The 20,455-nt window shown below is 45.3% G+C and overlaps 1 protein-coding gene across 1 annotated transcript in view; it reads left to right on the top strand.

Annotated features, from left to right (window-relative positions):
- Nucleotides 1-15,721, top strand: part of MBOAT1 (membrane bound glycerophospholipid O-acyltransferase 1) — a 75,801-nt gene extending 60,080 nt beyond the window's left edge. The window contains exons 9-13 of the mRNA XM_010974256.3: nt 1,800-1,903; nt 4,159-4,223; nt 6,210-6,342; nt 8,662-8,813; nt 14,294-15,721. Of these exons, the coding sequence (XP_010972558.1) occupies nt 1,800-1,903; nt 4,159-4,223; nt 6,210-6,342; nt 8,662-8,813; nt 14,294-14,420 (581 nt within the window). The 3' untranslated portion in view covers nt 14,421-15,721. The remainder of the gene's footprint in view (nt 1-1,799; nt 1,904-4,158; nt 4,224-6,209; nt 6,343-8,661; nt 8,814-14,293) is intronic.
- The last annotated feature ends 4,734 nt before the right edge of the window (nt 15,722-20,455 follow it).

Here is a 20,455-nt window from a genome sequence, read left to right as displayed (position 1 = left end):
TAATAATGGCAGCTAACCTTTCCGAGTGCTGACCTGGGCCAGTCCCTGTGCTGTGCACGCTACGTGTACTCAACTTGGTTTAATCCTTTCAACATCCTTTTAAAATAGGTACCGTTATTATATCCATTTTCTGCTCAAGAGAAAAGGTTTCTAGAAGTTAGACAACTCTCCCTTGGCCATGAACTGACCCCGTTCCCAAGTGGAGCTAGGGACCCGGGAGCCCTGCCCCTCCCCCACTCTTCCTCATCATCTTCACACCATTGTGAGCATTGAATGAGAAATGTCCATGCAATGCTTTGTAGATTCCTGGGGAGATAGTAAGCACCAAAAAAGTTTTTTTTGCTTTTTTTGCTTTTTTTTTTTTAGATCTGACCAGGTGAGGCAGATCTGAGGCTGGAGATGGGGGAAGGTCCTGGGGTTGCTCTGCTGGTCCCGCATGGTCAGTCCAGCCCTGGTTTTAGTTGTCAGCACAGACCTCAAGAGCTCATCTTCTCCTGGTTTAGTTTATGTCTGTCATTCACCATTTGTGGCCACACACTGAAAACTGTCAGTTTCTTCACAGAAACATCCTGTCCTGGCTTTGTTCAACTTTTCCACTGAGTTTCCTTTCAGTCAGCTTGGGAGAAAAGACGTATCAGAACTCAGTACTTTTCCTTCTTTCTTCTAAAAGAAACCAGATCATTTTACAGTGAAGCCAAGCATAAGATAAGCAAGATGAAATCATCAACTCTGCCAAGAGTAAGGGAGCCAGACTTAGAACAGGTGGCTTTTCTTCAGAGTAGCCCTGCAGGAATCTGACGTGAGTTGGACATGAACGCCCATAAAAACTGAATGCATGGAGCCACAGGAAAGAAACTTTTCTCTGAAATCTCCCCCAGACCTAAGACTTGACAGTGTTATGGCTTCATTAGTTTGATTAATTATTTTTTTTAAGAAAATAACAGAATGAGCTGAAAAGAAGACAAATGGAAAGAGAAAGTTAGCCTCTTGGCCTCATAATGCAAGCATGCTGATTTCATCAGACCTCTTTGATTATAAAAAATTTCATTAAGGAATTGATTAGAAATGAAATACGGCTGGGGGACACTTTCTTAGAGTTTATGGAAGTGAAATAATGATGGAAGTGAGGCTTTTAGACTGACTTTGAGGTAGGATGGCTTTGGTGACTGTGTCCACACGTGGCCTCTGTGGCAGCTGGCCCCAGATTCACATCTCTAGCTCTGTTCTTTTTCCCGGGTTCTAAGTTCTTCTGTGTCTTAACCACCTCCACTGCAATCCTAGTGGCTTGTCATGCTTCACACGTCCAGAATGAGCTCCATTTTCTTTCAGAGCTGGTTCTCCTCCTGATGAAATGCTGTCTGTCAGCCTGTGTCCAGCCATCTTTAATGACAGCTCTTGGATGGGGGCCCCTGGATCTTCTGGTCTCTGCTTCTGAGCTTCTGTGTATTTTTACCTTTCTCTTTCCTCTTCTATCAAGTTGGTCACTAAATTGTCCCATTTCTTTGTTTTGTTCCTTCATTGCTCTTTTTCTCATCTTGCATTCTGTGAGCATCTGGCATCTTTCTTCTTACTTAGCAGGTGCTCACTAGATGCTCGTGAAGGAATAAAAGTTGAGGTCTCCAAAGAGCCAGAACTCCATTCCATCATGGTACCAGGTCCTTCACAATTTTTTTGTTTGTTTCTTTTCCAAGGAAACAACCGCCTGTCTTCATCTTAAAGCTAGACAGATGTGTAGTGTCCTTTAAAGCAGCCATGTGACTTTTGTTCTATATCCTAATGTGTTGTTTTAAAAACCATAGCTGATGCAGTGAATAACGCAGCTGGCTTTGGCTTCAGTGGAGTGGATAAGAATGGAAATTTCTGTTGGGATCTACTTTCTAACCTAAACATCTGGAAGATTGAGGTGAGTTAATCATGCTTTTAAATCAGGCTGTCATGGTGAACAAAGCAAATGGTTTGCTTTGAGTGTGGTACCCAGAGTTCATTATCAGTGTCCCAGGAAAAGCTGCTCTCGGGGAGTATCAGGTCCAGCAGCCTCCCAGACACTTTTTATCTCAGGATCTTTTTCTTTTTTTTTTTTATTTTTGAGATACCTAGTTTCTTGGCAGTATTCATGGTCCAGGTCATAATGATACACACACACACAGATTTGAAAAATAGCCAGGCAAATCTTTCTGTTCCTTCCATTCTTACTCTATCAACTCGAAAAGTACAGATGTCGTTTTCTCTTGCTCACTTTCTGCTCTCCTCGGTCAAGAATACAGACTAGCAGTTGTAGTTACAGTTCACCATCACACGTGTTCTCTGTGGCTCCTTTGGAAACATTTAGCATGCATTCGCTTTTAAGAATGGTCACCATGCTTTTAGGCTACCAGAGTCAGTGTGGCTTTTCTCTTTTGCTGGCTTTGCTTTGGCACTACCGTTCTCCATGGCTCCATCACTAGAGGTGGTCTCTTTGGGGCTACATCCTTCTTGGTTTCCTTGGCATGGCCATCCCTTGGGGCTGAAAAGAATGCCAAGTCTTGAACCACTTCCTCCTTGCAGCTGGGGGGGGGGGGTAAGGGCCGGATTCTCCACATTACAGAAGTGCGGGTTCTCTAGCCAGGTGACGCATGGTTGCTGTTGGTGATGGTTCTCCACCCACCACGGGGCAGGCAGAGTGCCACCAGGGAGTCCGGGCAGAGGGGGACTGTGTATGTACAATAGAAAACCCGGGATGTGGGGACGACCACCTGCCACCCATATTAGGTGGAAACTAGGCTACAAGGAGACATGGGGGACACACCCTCCACCTTCTTGATGCCTGGGACATCTCTTCATGTTGAATGGACAAGCTCCAGCCCCCAGAGCAACCTTTTTCATTTTTGGAAAAGCAGCGTAAATAATGCACAAGCTTCTTTTTTTTTCCTATATGGATGATGCCAGAGAGAGAGCAATATAGTACGATTTTCCTTTTTCCCACTAAAATTCTCTCCCTCAAAACTCGTGGACCACAGCCGGCTGCTGTGGAGTGCTGTGGGCAAGGGTCCTTCAGAGTGGTTCCCCTTGACCTTGGGCTGCCCACTTGGCCCCTCGACTGTGCACCGGAAGACAGAGTCCTCTCACTGTGGGCGTGTGTTCTGGGTAAAGGGCTGAGTTATGTCTTTATTATAAAAGAAAACCAGAAGAAGAAAGTTTGCTTTTTCCAATGAAGTTGATACAGAGCAGGGAGCTAAAGAAAACCGAGGGAGTCTGATTTAGTTAAGGCACCTCGAAGCTGTGTGTATAGCATTTTATTAGCCGTAGAAGACATGGACGGATAAAACTCCTTAGGGTCTTGAAATTAAAAACTCATAATACAAAAATCTGTCATCAGTCTGTTCTCTCTCCCTTCCAAACGTAACAGATTAAGCCAAAGTGTAGCCTAAGGTTTTCTTACGGTTGAAACAGAAAACAGAAAAAAGTGGCATTTGCACTTCCTACCACGTTCATGAGGAATTCTGTTCTTGGATGTTTGCTTCAGCCTCTGATAAGTCTTTTTTTATTTTGAATGAGAAAGCCCCATTGATGGCTAATTTTGGGATCTCCCTTCCTCAGTGGTTGAATCACCTGCATCCTTGCCAGCTGGGCAGTGTTTCTTTGTTTTCTTTTGTCTTGTGACTCCTTCATGCATAAAATCTCTTATTATTCCAGATGCAGTTGGAAGCCTTTGAACCTCTGTAGCTGTTTTGTAGACTAACTTCACAAAACTGACCTAGTTTACAGACGGCCACGTCCGTGCAAAGATGACAGTTAAATTCAGACTGTCTCCGTAAAGGCGCTAAATTCACATGATTAAACCCTTCCTGTGGCAAATCCCATTTTAGAGTACTTAGTTTTAAAATTCAGATGACTGAAAAGTTTTTGTTGAACCAGAATGGAAGGAAAACACACAGAACATTCCTTCAGTTGTCCTATAATTTGAAAATAGCTTTTAAGAAAAATGGAGACTTTGCAAGCCAAGTTTTAGTTGCAAAGTAGATGTTAGAAACACGGGGAAATTTTACTGTCTCCTCTCGACTCAGTCATCATTATAGAAAGAGCCCATCTAATCTGCCACGAGGGAAATTCTGGGGAGGACTTTCCATTTCTCGGGGTGTTTTTAAAGCTAATGATAGGTGCTATTTTTCTCCCTTCCAGACTGCCACGAGTTTCAAAATGTACGTAGACAACTGGAATATTCAGACAGCTTCTTGGCTGAAGCGGTAAGAAACACACCAGTGACCTCATTACTCATGGCTTGGATGGGCATCATTAGGTAAACAGTGGCCATCTGCCAGCAGTAATGCCGTCTGACACTTTTGTTTGGTATGAACGTCTATGCTGTGTAAATGAGAGAGCAGAAATACAGTGAATTGAGAAGGTCACAACGTAGCGTATTTCTGTTAATGTATCAAACATTTAATACTGCCATTATTGTGTACCAGGTACCCATTTCATTCTCATATCAATCCCATGAGATGTTGGTAGTTACTATCCCCATTTTGTAGATGAGGCAAGCGAGGCACAGAGAGGTTACGTAACTTGCCCAAAGTCACACAGCGAACGAGTGATCGATACTAGCCCAGTCTGTCTCCAGAGCCAAGCTCTTCGCCTCTGTGATGTGTGCTGCCTCTTGTCTGCAGGAGACCCTCTTGCTCAGATGGCAGCGAGGGTCACTGCCAGCGTCAGATCACTGAGGGTTGCTGTTAATCCCTAGTATCGAAAGCTTTATGGTGCCCGCAGTGTTCATGCTTTTCAACTTGGTATTTTGTTGCTATTTCTCTTCTTGTTTTTCTACACGTTCGGAAATTTAAAACAATCCTTAATTTGGAACTAATGACATGCTATCCTTGAGGCGGCAGTTTCTAGGTAGTAAGCGTTCCCATCCTATGAGCGCCAGGTGAGTGTAAAGATATTAGGCTGTAGATTCTACTGTTTCTGAGAAGTAGCGCTTTTCGTAGGTTAAAACATTGGGGTAAAAGAAGAGACGATGTATCATGAGCCCAACAAAGTCGACTCAGGCAAGTGACCTGAACATGCAGTTTTTGAAAACTTGCCCTTAATGTCATTGCTGTTAATTTTGCAGATTGTTTTTGCCTAAAACTCTGTTCTGTACATTGAGTAATTCCAGTGTATAAGAGTCCTACAGTCCCCACTGGCAGTTTATGTTCTTTGATGACTGAACAAGCGTGCGTGCACATAAAAGATGAAAAAATTTTTTTAAACTATTCTAGAAAATGAAATATTTTATTCAGACAAAAAGATAGAGGGTAAGAAAGAAATGCCCATGCAAACTAACTCTTGTTTCAAAAAGAAACATTACAAATGGGGTCCCGACCTGTGTTTCCTTCCTCAGATTCACTTTCTTCCCATGAAGAGAGAGCCAGGATCCTTAGTTTGGATTTAACTTGGTAACTTTTGACAGCCGTCTAGGCTGGGTTAGTGTTAACTGTTGGGGTTTCTATTTTATCCTTTACCTGGGTCCTCTCACTGAGGAAGCCATGTGGTGGCTCCTTAACAGGGCTACTGGCAATTCATAAACTGAATTTGGGAGGAAGTCTCCTGTCACTTTAATAAACAACCAAGAAGCCGACGATCTCCAGGGTTTTTGCTGACATTTCTATATCCTCACGATGTCCTCACTCTTAAAGGCAAATTCGTGGACTGGAATCCAGTGGATGCCATGAGAACTGAAAAGGTCATATAATGGACACATTGATTTTGTGCTGGAGTCATTGCCAAGAGAGACAAAAAGGTTGCAATGCTGAGTAGTTAGATGGCATTGGGGCCAGCTTGGAGAAGTAAATTAATTTCAACTAAATGTGGATATCTGCTTTTAAAGACCCTTATCCTGATTCTAAAATTTTTAGTGCCAGCGGCATGCACTTATCCATAGGTATTCCTGGTAGATCAGGCCATTGGTGGAATAAGCTTCTATAAGGCAGGAGCTCTCGTTGGGACCTTTTATTAGATATTGTGTGATGGGGTCCAGATCATTTAGTTCTAAGGAGATTAAAGATTCATGCATCTCCCCAAAAGGTTGAACTATGAATGGCCTATCTGGTAGTGTTTAATAAGTTCAAGGCTGCTTGGATTATCAGTCGGGGACCAGGTGATGCTTGCATGCTCTGATCCACAGAGATGCAGGTGTAGGTGGAAGTTCCTGGTATGTTCGGCCTGTGGCTCAGTGTACCTTCCTCCCTTCACAGAGTGTGCTATGAGCGGGTTCCCTGGTACCCCACAGTGCTCACCTTCATCCTGTCTGCCTTGTGGCATGGTGTCTACCCTGGATACTATTTCACCTTCTTAACTGGAATCCTCGTCACACTAGCAGCCAGGACGGTAAGCTTCCTCTAGTGGTGATGTCTTTTCCTTAGTAACTGGATGCCTGGATGCGTGTCATCTTCTAGGTCCCAGCAGGAGTCGGGGTTGGGGTGGGAGCGATGTTTTGAAAAATCATACAACGGAAGTCTTCCCATGAAAGCAAATACTTCAATATACGGGAACTTCTGGCCATAAAATGGTTAGCCGTTTTATTTTTGTATTGCTTACAGAGGGTGTTTGCAACACAAAAGGACTTTTAGGAGCAATGTTTAGTACCTTAAGAGATGAAAACATTTTTAATCATTAAAGGCTGTAAACGCAGCCTACTAATTACAGGTGATGATGATTGTTGATTAATGTAAGACTTCATTTTGCTTACACTCTAATTTCTCATTTCATTATCCTGCACCTAGAAATAATTCAGACTCTGAGCAGCCAGGAAAATTGCAGCCCCAGGAACTGGCCCGTTGGAGACTGCTCTAACCTCTCATGCCTGATCGAGTTAAATTAGTTTGTGTAAAGTCCTTGTTGAATGTTATAAATTTGGTTCTCCAGCTTTTTCGGGTGGCCTTCAGTGGTTCCTAGGCTGTTCCTAACATTTGCTGGCTGTAGAGCAATGATAGTAATAGACTACAGACGATGCCTGCCCTCCAAGAATGAGATGAACATGCGTATAAGTAATTACAATTCCGCGTATTCTAATTGTCAAATACAAACGCTTGTATTTTATTTCATTTCAACATTTGACAATGATTGTGGCTTTCCTTATTCAGGGGCCAAGAGCTTTTAATGAACTTTGTTGGACTGTGTTTTAGATGTGGATTTGGGAGCTCCAGCATAACTGTGCACTCATTCTTGAATCCATCTCCTATTATTTCAGGAGCACTACTATGTGCCAGTAGGTGCTGGGGCTACCACAGTGAACTAAAGTCCCCCCCCACCATGAAATTCTTATTTTCATTAGATGAAGGTTTGTTGGAATACATGTGTGAACAAGATGAATAATTGATGACTATTCAGTCTGCTTAGCACACTTCGTATAGTGTATGTATTTGTGCATTGAAACCAGTGAAGATGTTTTTTCTCCCATTCATATACCACCTTGGATCATAAAACTAAAAACCAGGAGGATAAACTTAAGAAACAAAAGCCAGCATTTTGTAAACATATTCAGAGTATTATTTTTAAAATGTCTTTAGTTCAGTTGATCTCAACGGGCCTTAAAAGCATTGATTTATGTAAAGCCCTTCTCTTGGGTGACCTGGAGATGTTTTTCACAAATGAGTTGGGGGGATGGAGAGGAGAAGGTTGATAGTACAGTATTTCCTTTTTTTTTTTTTTTTTTTTTCCTGAAAGGAGAATGAACTCCAACAGTCATGAAGTGTGTCAGGCCCAGGAAGTTACCTAATAAAATCTCTTACGTGCGTCCCAGTACGGCCCAGGGATGGACCTCTAGCCTCTGTCTGAGGAACTCAGAGCTCAGGAGGGGCCCTTAGCATCCCAGGCAGCCCTCGGAAGCCCTTCGGCTTTGAGGCTGTCCCACCTCTAAGAGCCATTGTTTCAATGCTGCCCTTGGTGCTGGAAATTAGGCCTCTTTCTGGAGCCAAATCTAGTTCCATGTGTCGGAAGACCTACAAATGAGTGTATTCTTTGACCCAGCGTTTTCCATCTGAGAATTCTGTTTGTCTGTAAAATGGACATCATGATGCTTACATGACAGACTTGGGGGAATCAAGAGGTGATACCTGTAAAGCCTGAGCCAGAGGCTTGGCACACAGTGAGCACTCAGTAAATGGTACCTGCTCTTATTATTATAGTTATTACTGTTACTCAAAGGAATAATTGGGAAACAGCGCAGAGACTTTTCTACAAGGGTGTATGGTCACAAGTGCTTACAGTAGCGGGGGCAGGAGACTAACTTTTCTCTAATTAAAATTGTTTAATTTTAGTTTAATATTTACTGATATGGAAAAAAATCCTATGTTACTAAGTGAAAACAGGCTATTGAAAATATAAATATGGATATATATGAACAGAAGAAGACTTGGAAGGATATGTGCCAAGTTTTTAAACAGTACTTTTTGTTGGGAGATGTTTAAAAAAATATCTGACTTTGCTTAGTTGGTCTTTAAAAATTTTTCTACAGTGAACGTGTACCTTTTCTATGATAAGAAAACCATAATGGTATTTTTAGTTGAAAATAGAAGTCAGATGGCTGGTATCCTTTATCCCCTGTGTCCCTGAGGTATACTGCCTGCATGCATGGAGTAAAAGTTTTTTTTTTTTTTTCCTAACCCGCCCTCCCACCCCTTCCCTGGCGACTTCCGTGGAGCGCAGATGAGGAACAACTACAGACATTACTTCCTTTCTTCGAAAGCCCTCAAGGCTGTCTATGACACGGGCACCTGGGCTGCCACACAGCTGGCCGTCTCCTACACGGTCGCACCCTTCGTTCTGCTGGCCGTTGAACCGACCATCAGCTTATACAAGTAAGTTTCCGTTGTTCCTGACCACTGTGTGGTCAACGTGTGTTCTGTGTTTGACTTGGGAGTGGGCGAAGGGAAATGGACCTGTACTGACAATTGCTGTGCATGGTTTTGGTGTGAAAACGTCTAGAGAAAGCATTAGGAGGAAGTGGCTGTGCTGAGACACTAACAGGCCATTGTGCAGATGAGCAGAGTTGACTGGGAGCCCTTCAGCTGCGCCTCACACAAGTCAGGGATGCTTAGGGCAGGGACTTTGGAAGGGATGTGTCTAAATGACCAACAGCAGGTAAGTTCACTGGCCTTGCCTCTTTTTGCTGGGATTAGGCTGTGGGGCATTCTGAGTGCAGGGCAGACCTGGGCGGGGGCTGGGCACTGATCTGATGGTCCAGCAGAGGGCTTTGTGCTCCCCTGAGATGGCAGTTCCAGCAAGTGCCTGTGGGGGCGCCCTTGTACATGGTGGAGGAGAGTAGGATGCAGCATTGAGGGTGGGGCCTGGGGGTCGCACCGCAGACAAGAGGCCTTTAGGAAAAGGGTGTCTGGCCCTCATACTCAAACACCAGCCCTCCAGATAAACTGCACCCCTATCCTTGCTTGCTTTTATTGTTTCACTCTTGTGGAATTCGCTGCATTTCTCTACTCTTGGAGAAATGGTTCTGTGACCCCTGGCACATTATTAACCTCGTTACCTGTGTCTTCTCAACTGTAAAATGAGGGTAAGAATAGCATTCATTTCAAAGCACCTCTGTTAGGATTGGGCAAGGCAGATGTGTCCAGGGCTCAGTCCCAAGGTCTGGCATGTAGTCTGCACTCGATAAATACTAACTTGTCTTACTGACCGATTTGTGGGGACTTCTGTAGATTAAGTATGGGACACAACTACCGTCAGAAAAGTGGCTTAGAAATAAACAGGACAAACATGCCTTATTTGTACGTCCAGGATTGGACGCACTGGTCAGGGGTGATCAAAGAAACCTTCACAACCCAGTCCAGGTATCAGTGTCTAGTAGTGGGGGGATTTTTTTCAGGTTATAGGAAAAGAAGATAGAGGGAACTATGCAACACTCATCAACAAAGTCTGTTTCTGTAATACAGTTAGGGCGTGGGAGTTCTGTGTCAGTGTAACATGGAAGTGGGCTGGTTTAGACACACATTTTTCTAGGCAAAGGTTGCCAGAATGGTGGAAAAAGAATTATAAGCCTCAGTAAAAAAAAGCCCTCAGTTCGGCTGCTACAGAAGAAGGAGCCCTGAGTCCCCTCAGCTCTATCTGGAGAAAATCAAGCACCCTTCCCTGGGTGCCTTCCCCAGAGAGGCGCCCCCGCCCCTGGCTCCATCTTGATGGTACCTCCTCGGCGCCCTCCTTCCAGCGCCCCCACCTGCTCACAGCTCCATGTCCTTTCCCTTGTCTTGGTGCCCTCCAGTCCGCGTTGCCCTTCATCACCTTGTACATTTTAATGCTCCCTGAAGCAGCCTTTCAGCCCAGTTGCGAGATCGGCCTAGGCTGTCCAAGGGTTTGGCTTTGGTACTAACTGTCTTTGTGAGGCACTCTGGTTACAGAGTCTTGTAGATTTTGAGTTGTCTGCTTCTAACTTGTAACCCTGAGCCCTCCTCCTCACTTTTTCGTTTGAGGCACCCAACCTCCTCCACGCCCTCCCCCGTCTAGGGGAGAGAGAGCGCTGCTACTGATGGTGAGGAGATGATTGTTTTATTTAGTGATTTTTTTGTTTTTGTTGTTGTTAGTGGAGGTACCGGGGATTGAACCTAGAACCTTGTGCATGCTAAGCATGTGCCCTCCACTGAGCTAGACCTCAACCCCGAGATGAGTATTTTGTAAAGAAACGGAACAAAGTGAAATAGAAACTGTGTTATGTTAAACCAGATTTTTTTAGGGAGGCACTTTTTTTTTTTTTTTTTTCATAACAGGCATTGAAACACATTGACTTGCATTCCTTAAGCAAGCGGAATGAGGCTTCCTCCAATGTTTGGAAAATCTGTCACTATGCAGACTAATAATTAAACAAGAACTAGAGAGAGACCAAAAAAAAAAAAAAAAAAAGAAACAACGACAAAAAACCCACCCCAGCCCTGGTATTTTAGCACATGATATTGCCAGATGTTGAGTTTTTTTTAAGGAATTATATGGATTACATTATACCAGAAATGCCTGCATTCAATGCAATACCACTCAATACCTACAGGATGCTGGGCAGTATCCTAGAATCTGGGGGTAGATGGGGGAGCAAAAGACAGAAATCACCCCTGCTTCCACAGAGTGGGTAGCTTGATGGAAGCGACCGGAAATAACTGACATATTTGTAAATATCCACTAGGATCATACTTTGAATGGTACAAAGATTTATGTGAGCAGGGAACAGGAAGCCAACTTGGGTGAAAGTCACATTTCGCTAAATCCTGGAGGCTGCATGACGGGAGTTTGAAGCAGGCATGGTGGGTGTGGTGGATGGAGCCCTGTGAGTCATCCCAGACACAGGGAGCAGCATAGATACGCCCCCTCATGATAGGAGGAGGCCCTGTGCACTGAAGACCCAAGAAACACATGTGGGCAGAATAAAGAATTAATTCAAGGTAGAAGGTAGTGAGCTGAGAAGAGAGAAGGATAGGTATCAGTTTCACTGTTTATCATGTATGGAAGTGGAGGCTCAGAGAAGGTGAGTAATTTAGCAAAACTCTCACAGCAAGACCCGAGTTTCAGATGCAAAGTTCCTTTAAACAGCAAGAGCAGTAGTGCAGTTACTAAAAATTTCTCTAGGAGAAGCTATTTTGGAAGACTATTACTACTTGGTGAATCACATGACGGGGTGATTTTTTTTTTTTTTTATGATCATGTGCATTGTGTTTAACCAACTAAGCATTTTTACACTTAGGCAGGGGCTCTAGGGAAAGAATCAAATCATTATCAATCCAAATCACTCTCTTGTAGACTTCCATTTCTTTTGAAAGACAATCTAAAATGTTTATTTTTTAAAAAACACCTTTGTTTAACAGGGTGAAATTGACACTTCGGTCACTTTTGTCAATTTCAAATAGTTCAACCTAGTGTGTTATCTCATTTTCATAGTTGCTTATGTGTATAGTTTAAATTCCCTATCTAGATCAGATCTGTCCAATAGAAGTTTCTACAGTGACCAAAATGCTGTCAAATACATTGGCCACCAGTGTGTGTGGACATAAATGTGGCTAGTGTGACTAAGGAACTGAATTTTCAATTGTATCTAATTTTAATAGCCATATGTTGCCCATTATTACAGATTGCCTCTAAAGGTGTTTTCTGAATCTTTTTAAAAAAAGGGTTTTTTTTAAGACTCTCAAGATAATCACTGACTAACAAAAGAAATGAAAGTAAAGGTAGGTTGGTTGCATTCCAGATCTGCCCCTCCCTAAGGGCTATTCAGTAATGCAATAAATGGCAGTTGTATGCAAATCTATCTCTCCTGGTATCCTTTCCTGCTTGACATTTAAATGTCAGGTGGGCTTCATTTTGCCGTCTAGTCACTTTCCAGTCTATCGTGACTTCAAATCCCAGCTTTAAATTTCTTAGCCTAATTTTTTTCCCCTTAAGTTGCAAATGAGCCCCAAGTAAACATTTAAATGTATTATGAAAGAACTTGTCTTAGCTTGGGCTGGTAGGACTACATACTGTAGATGGGGTGATTTAAACAACAGACATATACTTCTCACAGTCGTGGAGGCTGGGAAGTCTGAGATCAAGGTGCTGGCAGGTTTGGCTTCTGGTGAGAGCACTCTTCCTGGCTTGCAGAAGGCTGCCTTCTCACTGTGTCCTCACGTAGAGAGGGATGCGAAAGAGATGGGGTGAGGGACAGAGACAGCTCACACTCTGATTTACGTTTATTTTCTAATAAGGGCACTAATACTATCATGAGCCCCCCACCACCACCTTCAAGGCCTCATCTAAACCAAATTCCTCCCAAAGGCTAGTTCTCCACATAGCATCACATGAGAAGTCAGGGCTTCAACATAAGAATTTGGGGCAGAACACATTCAGTCCAGAGCAGAACCTTCCTGTGAATTTAACTAGATAACATTTTATTAACTTCAAAGTATAAGAATGTTAGAGTTTGTGTAGGAACTTTTGTAAATAGCAAAAAACTCCTTTAGAGTAGGAACTAAGCTTTCTTCATCTGTGTATCTGGAGTACCTAGTTTAGTCCTGGCATGCTCTCTGTAAATGCTAGCTGAGTTCTTCCATAAGAAGAAGACGAAATAGTCCTTAAAATTTGAGAGCAGTATGGAATGTCAGAATAGGTTAGTAAACCTTCCTGGGGGGCTGAATTTTTTCCCCTGGACTCCCAAAATATTTGACTTTAATCTAACGTAATTGCTCCAGTGTAGATTTGGCCATATGTAAAAGATTAAGGCAAAAGGCAAGAACAAAGTATATTTTAGGAGAGACTTTGAAAGCTGGAGTTGCCTATGCCTGGAGCGTGCCTGTGAGAGTCCTGGTTTACCCTTGTTGAGCCAGCGTGTCTGACTGTAGGCATGTCTTTCACTCTCAGTAACGTCCTGGTCTAAACAGTACATCAGATGATCACTTACCTGGGGCTGTTGACCCCTCTGCTGGTTACGTTGCTACCATTCCATTCCTTGGAGAAAGGGGCGGGGACTTTGCACTTTCTGTAGATGCTGGTTTAATGCTTCGTACATCCTAGGTAGTAAGTGTTTATTGAAAGAAGAAATGTTTGCTTTTGCTAGAGCTCTTGACGTTCTGTAGACCACACCTTATGATCGTAGAAGCTGGGGAATGATACAGAGGTCAGTTGGTGAGTGGAAAAAGTGTAAATTCAGTTTTTCTAAATGGATATAGAACAGTTGTACGAATGCAATGTTTTCTCATTACTTACGTGCATTGAGATGTACAGTATTTATTGAGTATCCAGATTGTGCCTAATATCACACTTATAAAACCTACAAACCTCAGAAGCAAAGCTTGTTTCTTATTAGTTTGGATGGAAAATGATTTTGCGTTATGGAGTAGGCATTCAAAATCTAGATTCTTTGGGCACATAATGTACACAAGAACCCCGACACTTGAGTGGTGCACACCTTGGCTGCAGTACAGTTGCATTTGTGTCTCGGGAACAGAGTGCAGGGTTTGAATTGCATTCCATGTCTCCTTAGGCTTTTAATATGGTGGCTTTCTAGCTGTTGGGGTTAATTCTCTCCATATGCTCATTATGTCAGTGGGACAGTGCCACGCGTCTATCTGCGGACGGGCTGGTTGATTTGCTCTGCCCAGCTTTGTGGGTTCGGTCCTTCCCGGGCCCGCTCACCCACCCAAGGGAGTTCTCTGTGGAATGGATCAAGACAAGCCCGAGGGCAGTCAGGTCTACCAGTGCCAAGGGCAGAGTCTTCATTTGCTCCAGACTGCAGATGATGTCATTGCTTCATGTGACGTTTCCCACATGTATCCTTGTGTGAAATGTAATTTGTGTGTGTATTTGTTCCTAGATCCATGTACTTTTACTTACACATCATCAGTCTCCTGATCATCCTGTTCCTGCCAATGAAACCACAAGCTCATGGTCAAAGGCGGTCTCAGACTCTGAACTCTGTTAATAAGAAAAAAACAGATTGATACCTCTAAAAAAAAAAGCTGAGCGCATAAGACTGCAAATTTTTGAACAGATGAGATGGAGAGACTCCAGAGTTCTCCGGGGACTTAGAGGCCATGTTTACATGCATCTTTTTTGTTTTCGTTTCTTAAGGGCAGGGAGTATTTTTATAAAGCCTTTTTGTACCGTTAAATCAGCGACGTCCAGTTGATTTGTTTTAATATTTTGTAGGACATGTGAGTGGGGTGGGGTAGGGAAGAATGTGCCAGAATGGCAGGGACAGTGCATTCTGGGCAGCTGGGTCTCTGCTTTTCCAGCATGACTTCCAGCCACTGAAATCTGGATGTTGGAAACCTGGACGTCTACTCCAGAGGTTAGAAGGTGAAGCCAAGGTGCCTTGTCTGCCAGAACATACCCAGAGATGGTTATTTCCCGGGGAGCCCCAGGTCCTTTGACTGGCGACATCACTGTTTTCAAACACAGTAACTACACTCAGAAGACTGCCGGGGAGGGATTGCGTTGCGGGAAGTTTCCAGAATACAGAAAACTTGACGAGCCAGGAGGACTGACCGTGAACGGATGTTTGGATGGACTGAAGGTCAGGCATGCGTCCTGAAGTTGGCTGTGTTTTTTTTCCCCCAGGGATGAAACCCTTCTTTTGCTCCTTAAATGAGCCAGGATTGGAAATCAGAAGGTCCCCTGTCCACGTCTCCCAGGAGTTGGAGAGGGGCTGCTGTTTTCCAGGTGTTTTCCTTTGCGTTCGCGCCTTCTGCGTGCCCAGGGATGGCGCCGAGCAAACACCCAAATTTTGCACCGAGGCAGCACCATGTCTTTTTAAAAATAATTTTTCTTAAAAGTTACACTGAAGCTTGGGAAGAAGAGGCAGATACTGTTCTTTTCTCCTCTCACTTCACAGAGACATGTTGATGACCACGGCCATGATATATGTTCGGGCTGGTCCCCCCCCCCCCTTTTTTTTTTTCAGTTTCACAGCCGATTAAATCTGACTTTGTTTTAGTTTACTCATCCTATCGGAAAGCAGAACTTGAAAGACAGTTTTCTTTTCTATCTTTGTAATGAATGTGCTGTGGCTCCTTTTGGGAACTTCTGTTGGGTGATATTCGATGTAGGAGAAGGAAACATATTAAATGTTGTGGAAAATTAATAATAATAATGATAGTAAAGTACATGCCACCAGGTTGTTCCCTCAGTCACATACCTTGGCAGGAAAGAATTTGTTCACATCAAATGAAATGGTAAAAAAATTAGTTTCTTACTAAATGAATGCTGCGTTTCTATATAAAGGAAATATTTCTGAGAAGAACTGCTTTTGGTTTGTGTACATAGAGACTTGCCATTCTGAAGTGTGTGTATATATCTGTGTGTGTGTGTGTGTGTGTGTATTTTAACAAATGTGAACAATATTAAGGTTTTACTTAAACGTTGAGCATCATATGTTCAGTTTGTACTTTGGATGGTTTGGGTTTGGGGTTTGACGTCTGATCTTCATCCCTAACAGTGCAGGTAGGATTTAAGCCCTTTCTACAGATGAAGAAACAGAATCGGGAGGATGTTTGCCAGCTCCCCCACAGACAGACTCAGTGGTCGAGCTGAGAGCTGAACCCCAGGCCGTCCCAAGAAAGCTGCTGACCGTGGGCCTTTCCCTGAGGTACCCTGCTGGTGCTTCTCTTTGGTCAACGACATGGGACATGACGCACCTGTCCTGATGCTGGGGCAGAAGTGCTGGAACCTGAGCTCTGGTCCCTGGGGAGGCAATGGAAGTTAAGAAGTAGCCCATCTGGGCCAGTGTAGGAGGCTCACCCCAATTTAACCCAGCTTCACTATCCCAGGAGGAATATTAGATGGTGGACAGGGGGAGAGACGTAGGTGCCTGAAATCCGCCAGGGTCCACCTCCAACAGCAATACCTTGAGGTTGCAAGACCAAGGAAAGTACACATCTTGTGTGCCAGCAAAAATGGTATGATCACCATTGGTGTGGACTGTGTAGAATATTCCTTATCATAGTGAAATCTTGGAACTTGCAGTGTGATTTATGTCTGGGCTTCACTGTATTTAAGTACCCTCATTTCTGAGAGAAGAACTCTGATGGTGAGAAGGGAGGTGGTCGCGAGGGTGACCAGCAGTCCTGCTTTGCCGGGACTCTGCCAAACCCCTCAGTCCTGGGCAGACAGGGACCATTGGCCCCTTTAGGGACCGCCTAGAATCAGTTACTTGTTACACGACGGAGTACAAGTCCAGCCCGGGGGACCCGGGCTTATAAAGTTTGTATGTCAGGCAGTGCTAGGTCCTGGGGGACACTTTTCGTATTAAGAAGCCTTATTCAATACTGACAGGACAATACATGGAAGAGAGATGAGTACCTTTTTCCCCTGGGAACATTCAGCAATAGAAGAAAATTTCAATCTAGGACCAAAGTTTAGACAGAAGATTGGGTCTGTTCTTACTGCCTCAGAGTTCCTATTGTCCTAAATATCATATGCAGTAATACGTATCTGTTGGGTTGATGAGCTTTGCTGAAAAGAAATACATTTTATGGTTTTGTTTTCAAAAAGGCCAAATCTAAAATACTCTATGTATTTCCCTGATGATTAGTGATGTTGAGCTAAAATAATCTGAAACCCTACCCCGGTCTGTCCATCCATTAATTCACGCATTCACTTATTTAGCAAACGTCATGTCCGGAATAGGTCTGGCATTCTGTTAGGTAAAAGATGCTAAAGACCCGTTCTCTGCCCTCAAAGAGCTCAGCGTGACCAGAAAGACAAGATCAGAGCACCTGCTGCAGGAGCGCCCCAGGGAATCCAGCGTTCAGAACACCCATCCTGTAAGTTTGGAGCTACCTCATGTCACAGTGCCCGGAGGTTACCCAGCACTGCCCCATCACTGCTCGCCAACCTCCTGACCAGGTGACGTTAAGCCTGCCCTTGTTCTGAAACTGGATGCTGACTTTGCAACAAAGCAGTACCAGTGAATACAGAAGCCGCCCAGAGGAGCAGGCTTTGCTCACTGTTGCCCATAGAGGTAGTGGGGTGGCTGGGCCCCGCTCTGGAAGGATCTTCAGTGAAGGTTTCAGGCTCAGTGAATGATGTCATGAGGTCCAAGAGGCAAGATACTGGCTGAGAGAAGGGCCAGTCCACCTGAGCTTTGTCTAAGTCCCTCAGCTTGTGTAAGGCTACCTCTCACGCACTGGGCAGAGAACTAGCGGTTACTGGCGATTCCTTTCACGTTACCTAATACAGTCTGGGAACCTGCTGTTAATATCCTGCTTTTGCACACGTGGAAGCCAAGGCTCAGAGACTGAGTGACTTGCCCGAGGTCATCCAGCGTGTTAGCCAGAGAGCCAGACCGGGATCCAAGCCACTCAGTCCACCTCGCCTCCTGGTGCAGAAGCACTTTAACAAAGGACTTTAGGGCTGAAAGCAGCTCTACAACTCCCCTGGTCCGGTGGTTTCCAAATGCAGATGGGCTGGCCCTGTCCCTCGGGGAGCTTGTTCAGTGGGCAGGGGTGGGGAAATGGAGGTGCCGTTGACAACAGATTGCGGACTGCCCGCGGCAGGAATCCCATCAACCGGGGGGATGGAAACTGTGCTTTGCTCTTACCCTCGGCAGGTCAGGGCAAGGAGCAAACTGGTGAGGTGGGAACGATACCAAATCATTTGACTCTCTTCTAGAGAAGGTATCCTGTCAGTGCCTGGGTTGCTAAAAAGACCTCTTCTCTAATGTGCATAATGTGCTTTGAAATATGCAAAGGTTGGCCTAGACTTTTGGTACCTGATGTATGTTGTGGGGGCAAACTTCTTTGCTGGAAAAAGTGAACAGAACTTCGAGGGAGTTACCCAGACCTACTCGGGAGCAGAAGGACGAGGCGGCAGAAGCTTGCAACCTGAGATGGCGTGTTCCTAGAGGGAAGACCAATCGGGGGTACTCCGGAGGATAGGAAGGGGGAGAATTGCTGGGCTGTCCTGGGATGTCCCTCTCTTCCCACCAGAGCTAGAGACGCTTTCCATCTTAAAGAGGGGGGCTTGGCTCTGGTTTGGGCTGGCACTGGGAGGAGAGAAGAGGACAGACTAAGAGAGCAATGCAGTAGATGTTAGAAATGGGGGGAAGATAAACCCCAGAGTCATCCAAGCCTCCTATGAGAATCCCCCAAATTACTGGCAAAAATATGGTGGTGCTTTGTCTCCTTCTCTCCCTGTTCTTAGAAATTCAAGTATCTTAAAAAGCAAGAGATCTTGGGGTTACGCAGGGAATAGATGCCTCAACAGGTATTTGGTTACGAACAGACCCCAGGGTCCCGGTCCTCAGACACTTTGATTCGATTGGTTTGGAGTTACGCTTAGGGATCCTATCTCCGTTTTGGGAGCTCCTGGCTTTTTCCCCCCTACATCTGCGGTAACTAAGTCCCTGGGAGTGTCATGACCTGTCTGAGGCATCACAGAGCTCTCCTGTAGCGGAGCTGAGGGGAGAAGGACATTCTCTCGTTCCAGCAGGGACTGTACCTCCCGCAGGGACGTACGCTTCTTCCAGCAGTGGCACCGCCTGCGACAAACAGGACTGAGTGGAGCCCTCTGAAGTTTTCTTCTTGACTTCTCAGACGAGCATGGCCCTCTAAGGCCTGAGAACGAGCGTACAGGTGAGCGCTGGGGGTTTCGGCGTGGGACCCGGACACCTGCAACCCCTGGGTATCAGTTGGCCTCCACGTGCCATGGCATCATGTCAGTTTCCAGGCCACCTCACAGTTTTTCCAGAACTGCTGATCCAACCAGCGGAGGCAGATGGGGAGCGCTTTTCTGGACACTACAGCACTTTTTCTCTGTGCCTTTCTGGACCCACAGCGCCCTGAGGATCAAATGGCCTCTTTTGTTTTCAAAGCAAATCATCGGAATAAGCACTTTTGACATTCAAATATACTCAGTCTAAGCAGTTGCCAGTGACAATCATCCATTCATGGCGGACTTTCTGTCCATTGTCTCGTGTTTCGCAGGCAAAATGACCTTTCAGCATTTCCAGCTGCAGCCTCGGGTGAGTTGCAACTGTCTCTGTGTGTACTGGCCCCGAAAAGCCTCAGAAGCTGGAACAAGTTTCCTGCCTGATCACCAACCCCTTCTCCCCACCTCCCCCGCAACTTCTCCAAGCTGCGGCTAGAGAATCTCCCCAGACAGCCCAGCAAGCCCGTCCTCTTCATACAGACTTCTGCTGTCTCCCACTGTCTAGCACACACTGCGTCCCCTTCCCCTCTGACCCTAACCAGCCCGCTTCCGCCCCGCAGTGCTGCTGCCCACCTCCAGCCCTGTCCCTGCAGCCGGGACTGTGCCTTCGTACCAGTTACTGTTACTGCCTGAAGACCTGCCTTTTTTGAGCGAACAAAACTGACAGGCCTTTCCAGCAGAGGAAATAGAACGTGGAAGACGCTGTGTTCACTGTGACATCTTCCCCCACTGGCCTCTGCCCAATAACCCCTCGAGTCCTGAGTGACCTGATTCCATTCGTCTCTCCCCGACCACACTGCCGGCTGCCTGCTGACCACGAGGTGTGTTTATATCTTCATATCTAGTGAGGCCCTGATTCACACAGGAACTGGAGTCAACTGTTAGTTGAACAAGTGAGGGCAGGAGTGAGTTCCACTCGCTCCAGCAGGATTGCTTCTCTGGGGTGTGAGGTTCTGGCCCCTGAGTTTAGAGGCCAGCCCTATACATGGCCCTAGTCACAACCCAGGTCTCCACGTTCCCCTGTCCTTCAGTGTCGGGCTCCCCGTGAACAGGGTGCTGGACCAAGCCCTTCTGGCCACTGGAGTGCAGGGGGCCGGGACCAGTGTTGCCGGAACTGAGGCCCGGGGGTGTCCGCTCACTGGACTCTGTGCTGCTGGGATCTTCTTTACAGCTTTGGTAATTAGTGGTTCTGTTGTACCCAAGGTTTTATTCATCCATCCCTTGCTAACAGACTATCTGCTTGGACTGCCATCCCAAAGTCCCACAGACTAGGGGGCTTCGACAGAGGAAAGTTGGACTGTCTCACAGTCTGGAGGCCTAAGTTCAA

The sequence above is a fragment of the Camelus bactrianus genome, chromosome 20 (genome assembly GCF_048773025.1).
Source record: "Camelus bactrianus isolate YW-2024 breed Bactrian camel chromosome 20, ASM4877302v1, whole genome shotgun sequence".
NCBI lineage: Eukaryota > Metazoa > Chordata > Mammalia > Artiodactyla > Camelidae > Camelus > Camelus bactrianus.
The sequence above is the reverse complement of the archived record's forward strand: the minus strand, read 5'-3'. Positions and strand labels throughout refer to the sequence as shown.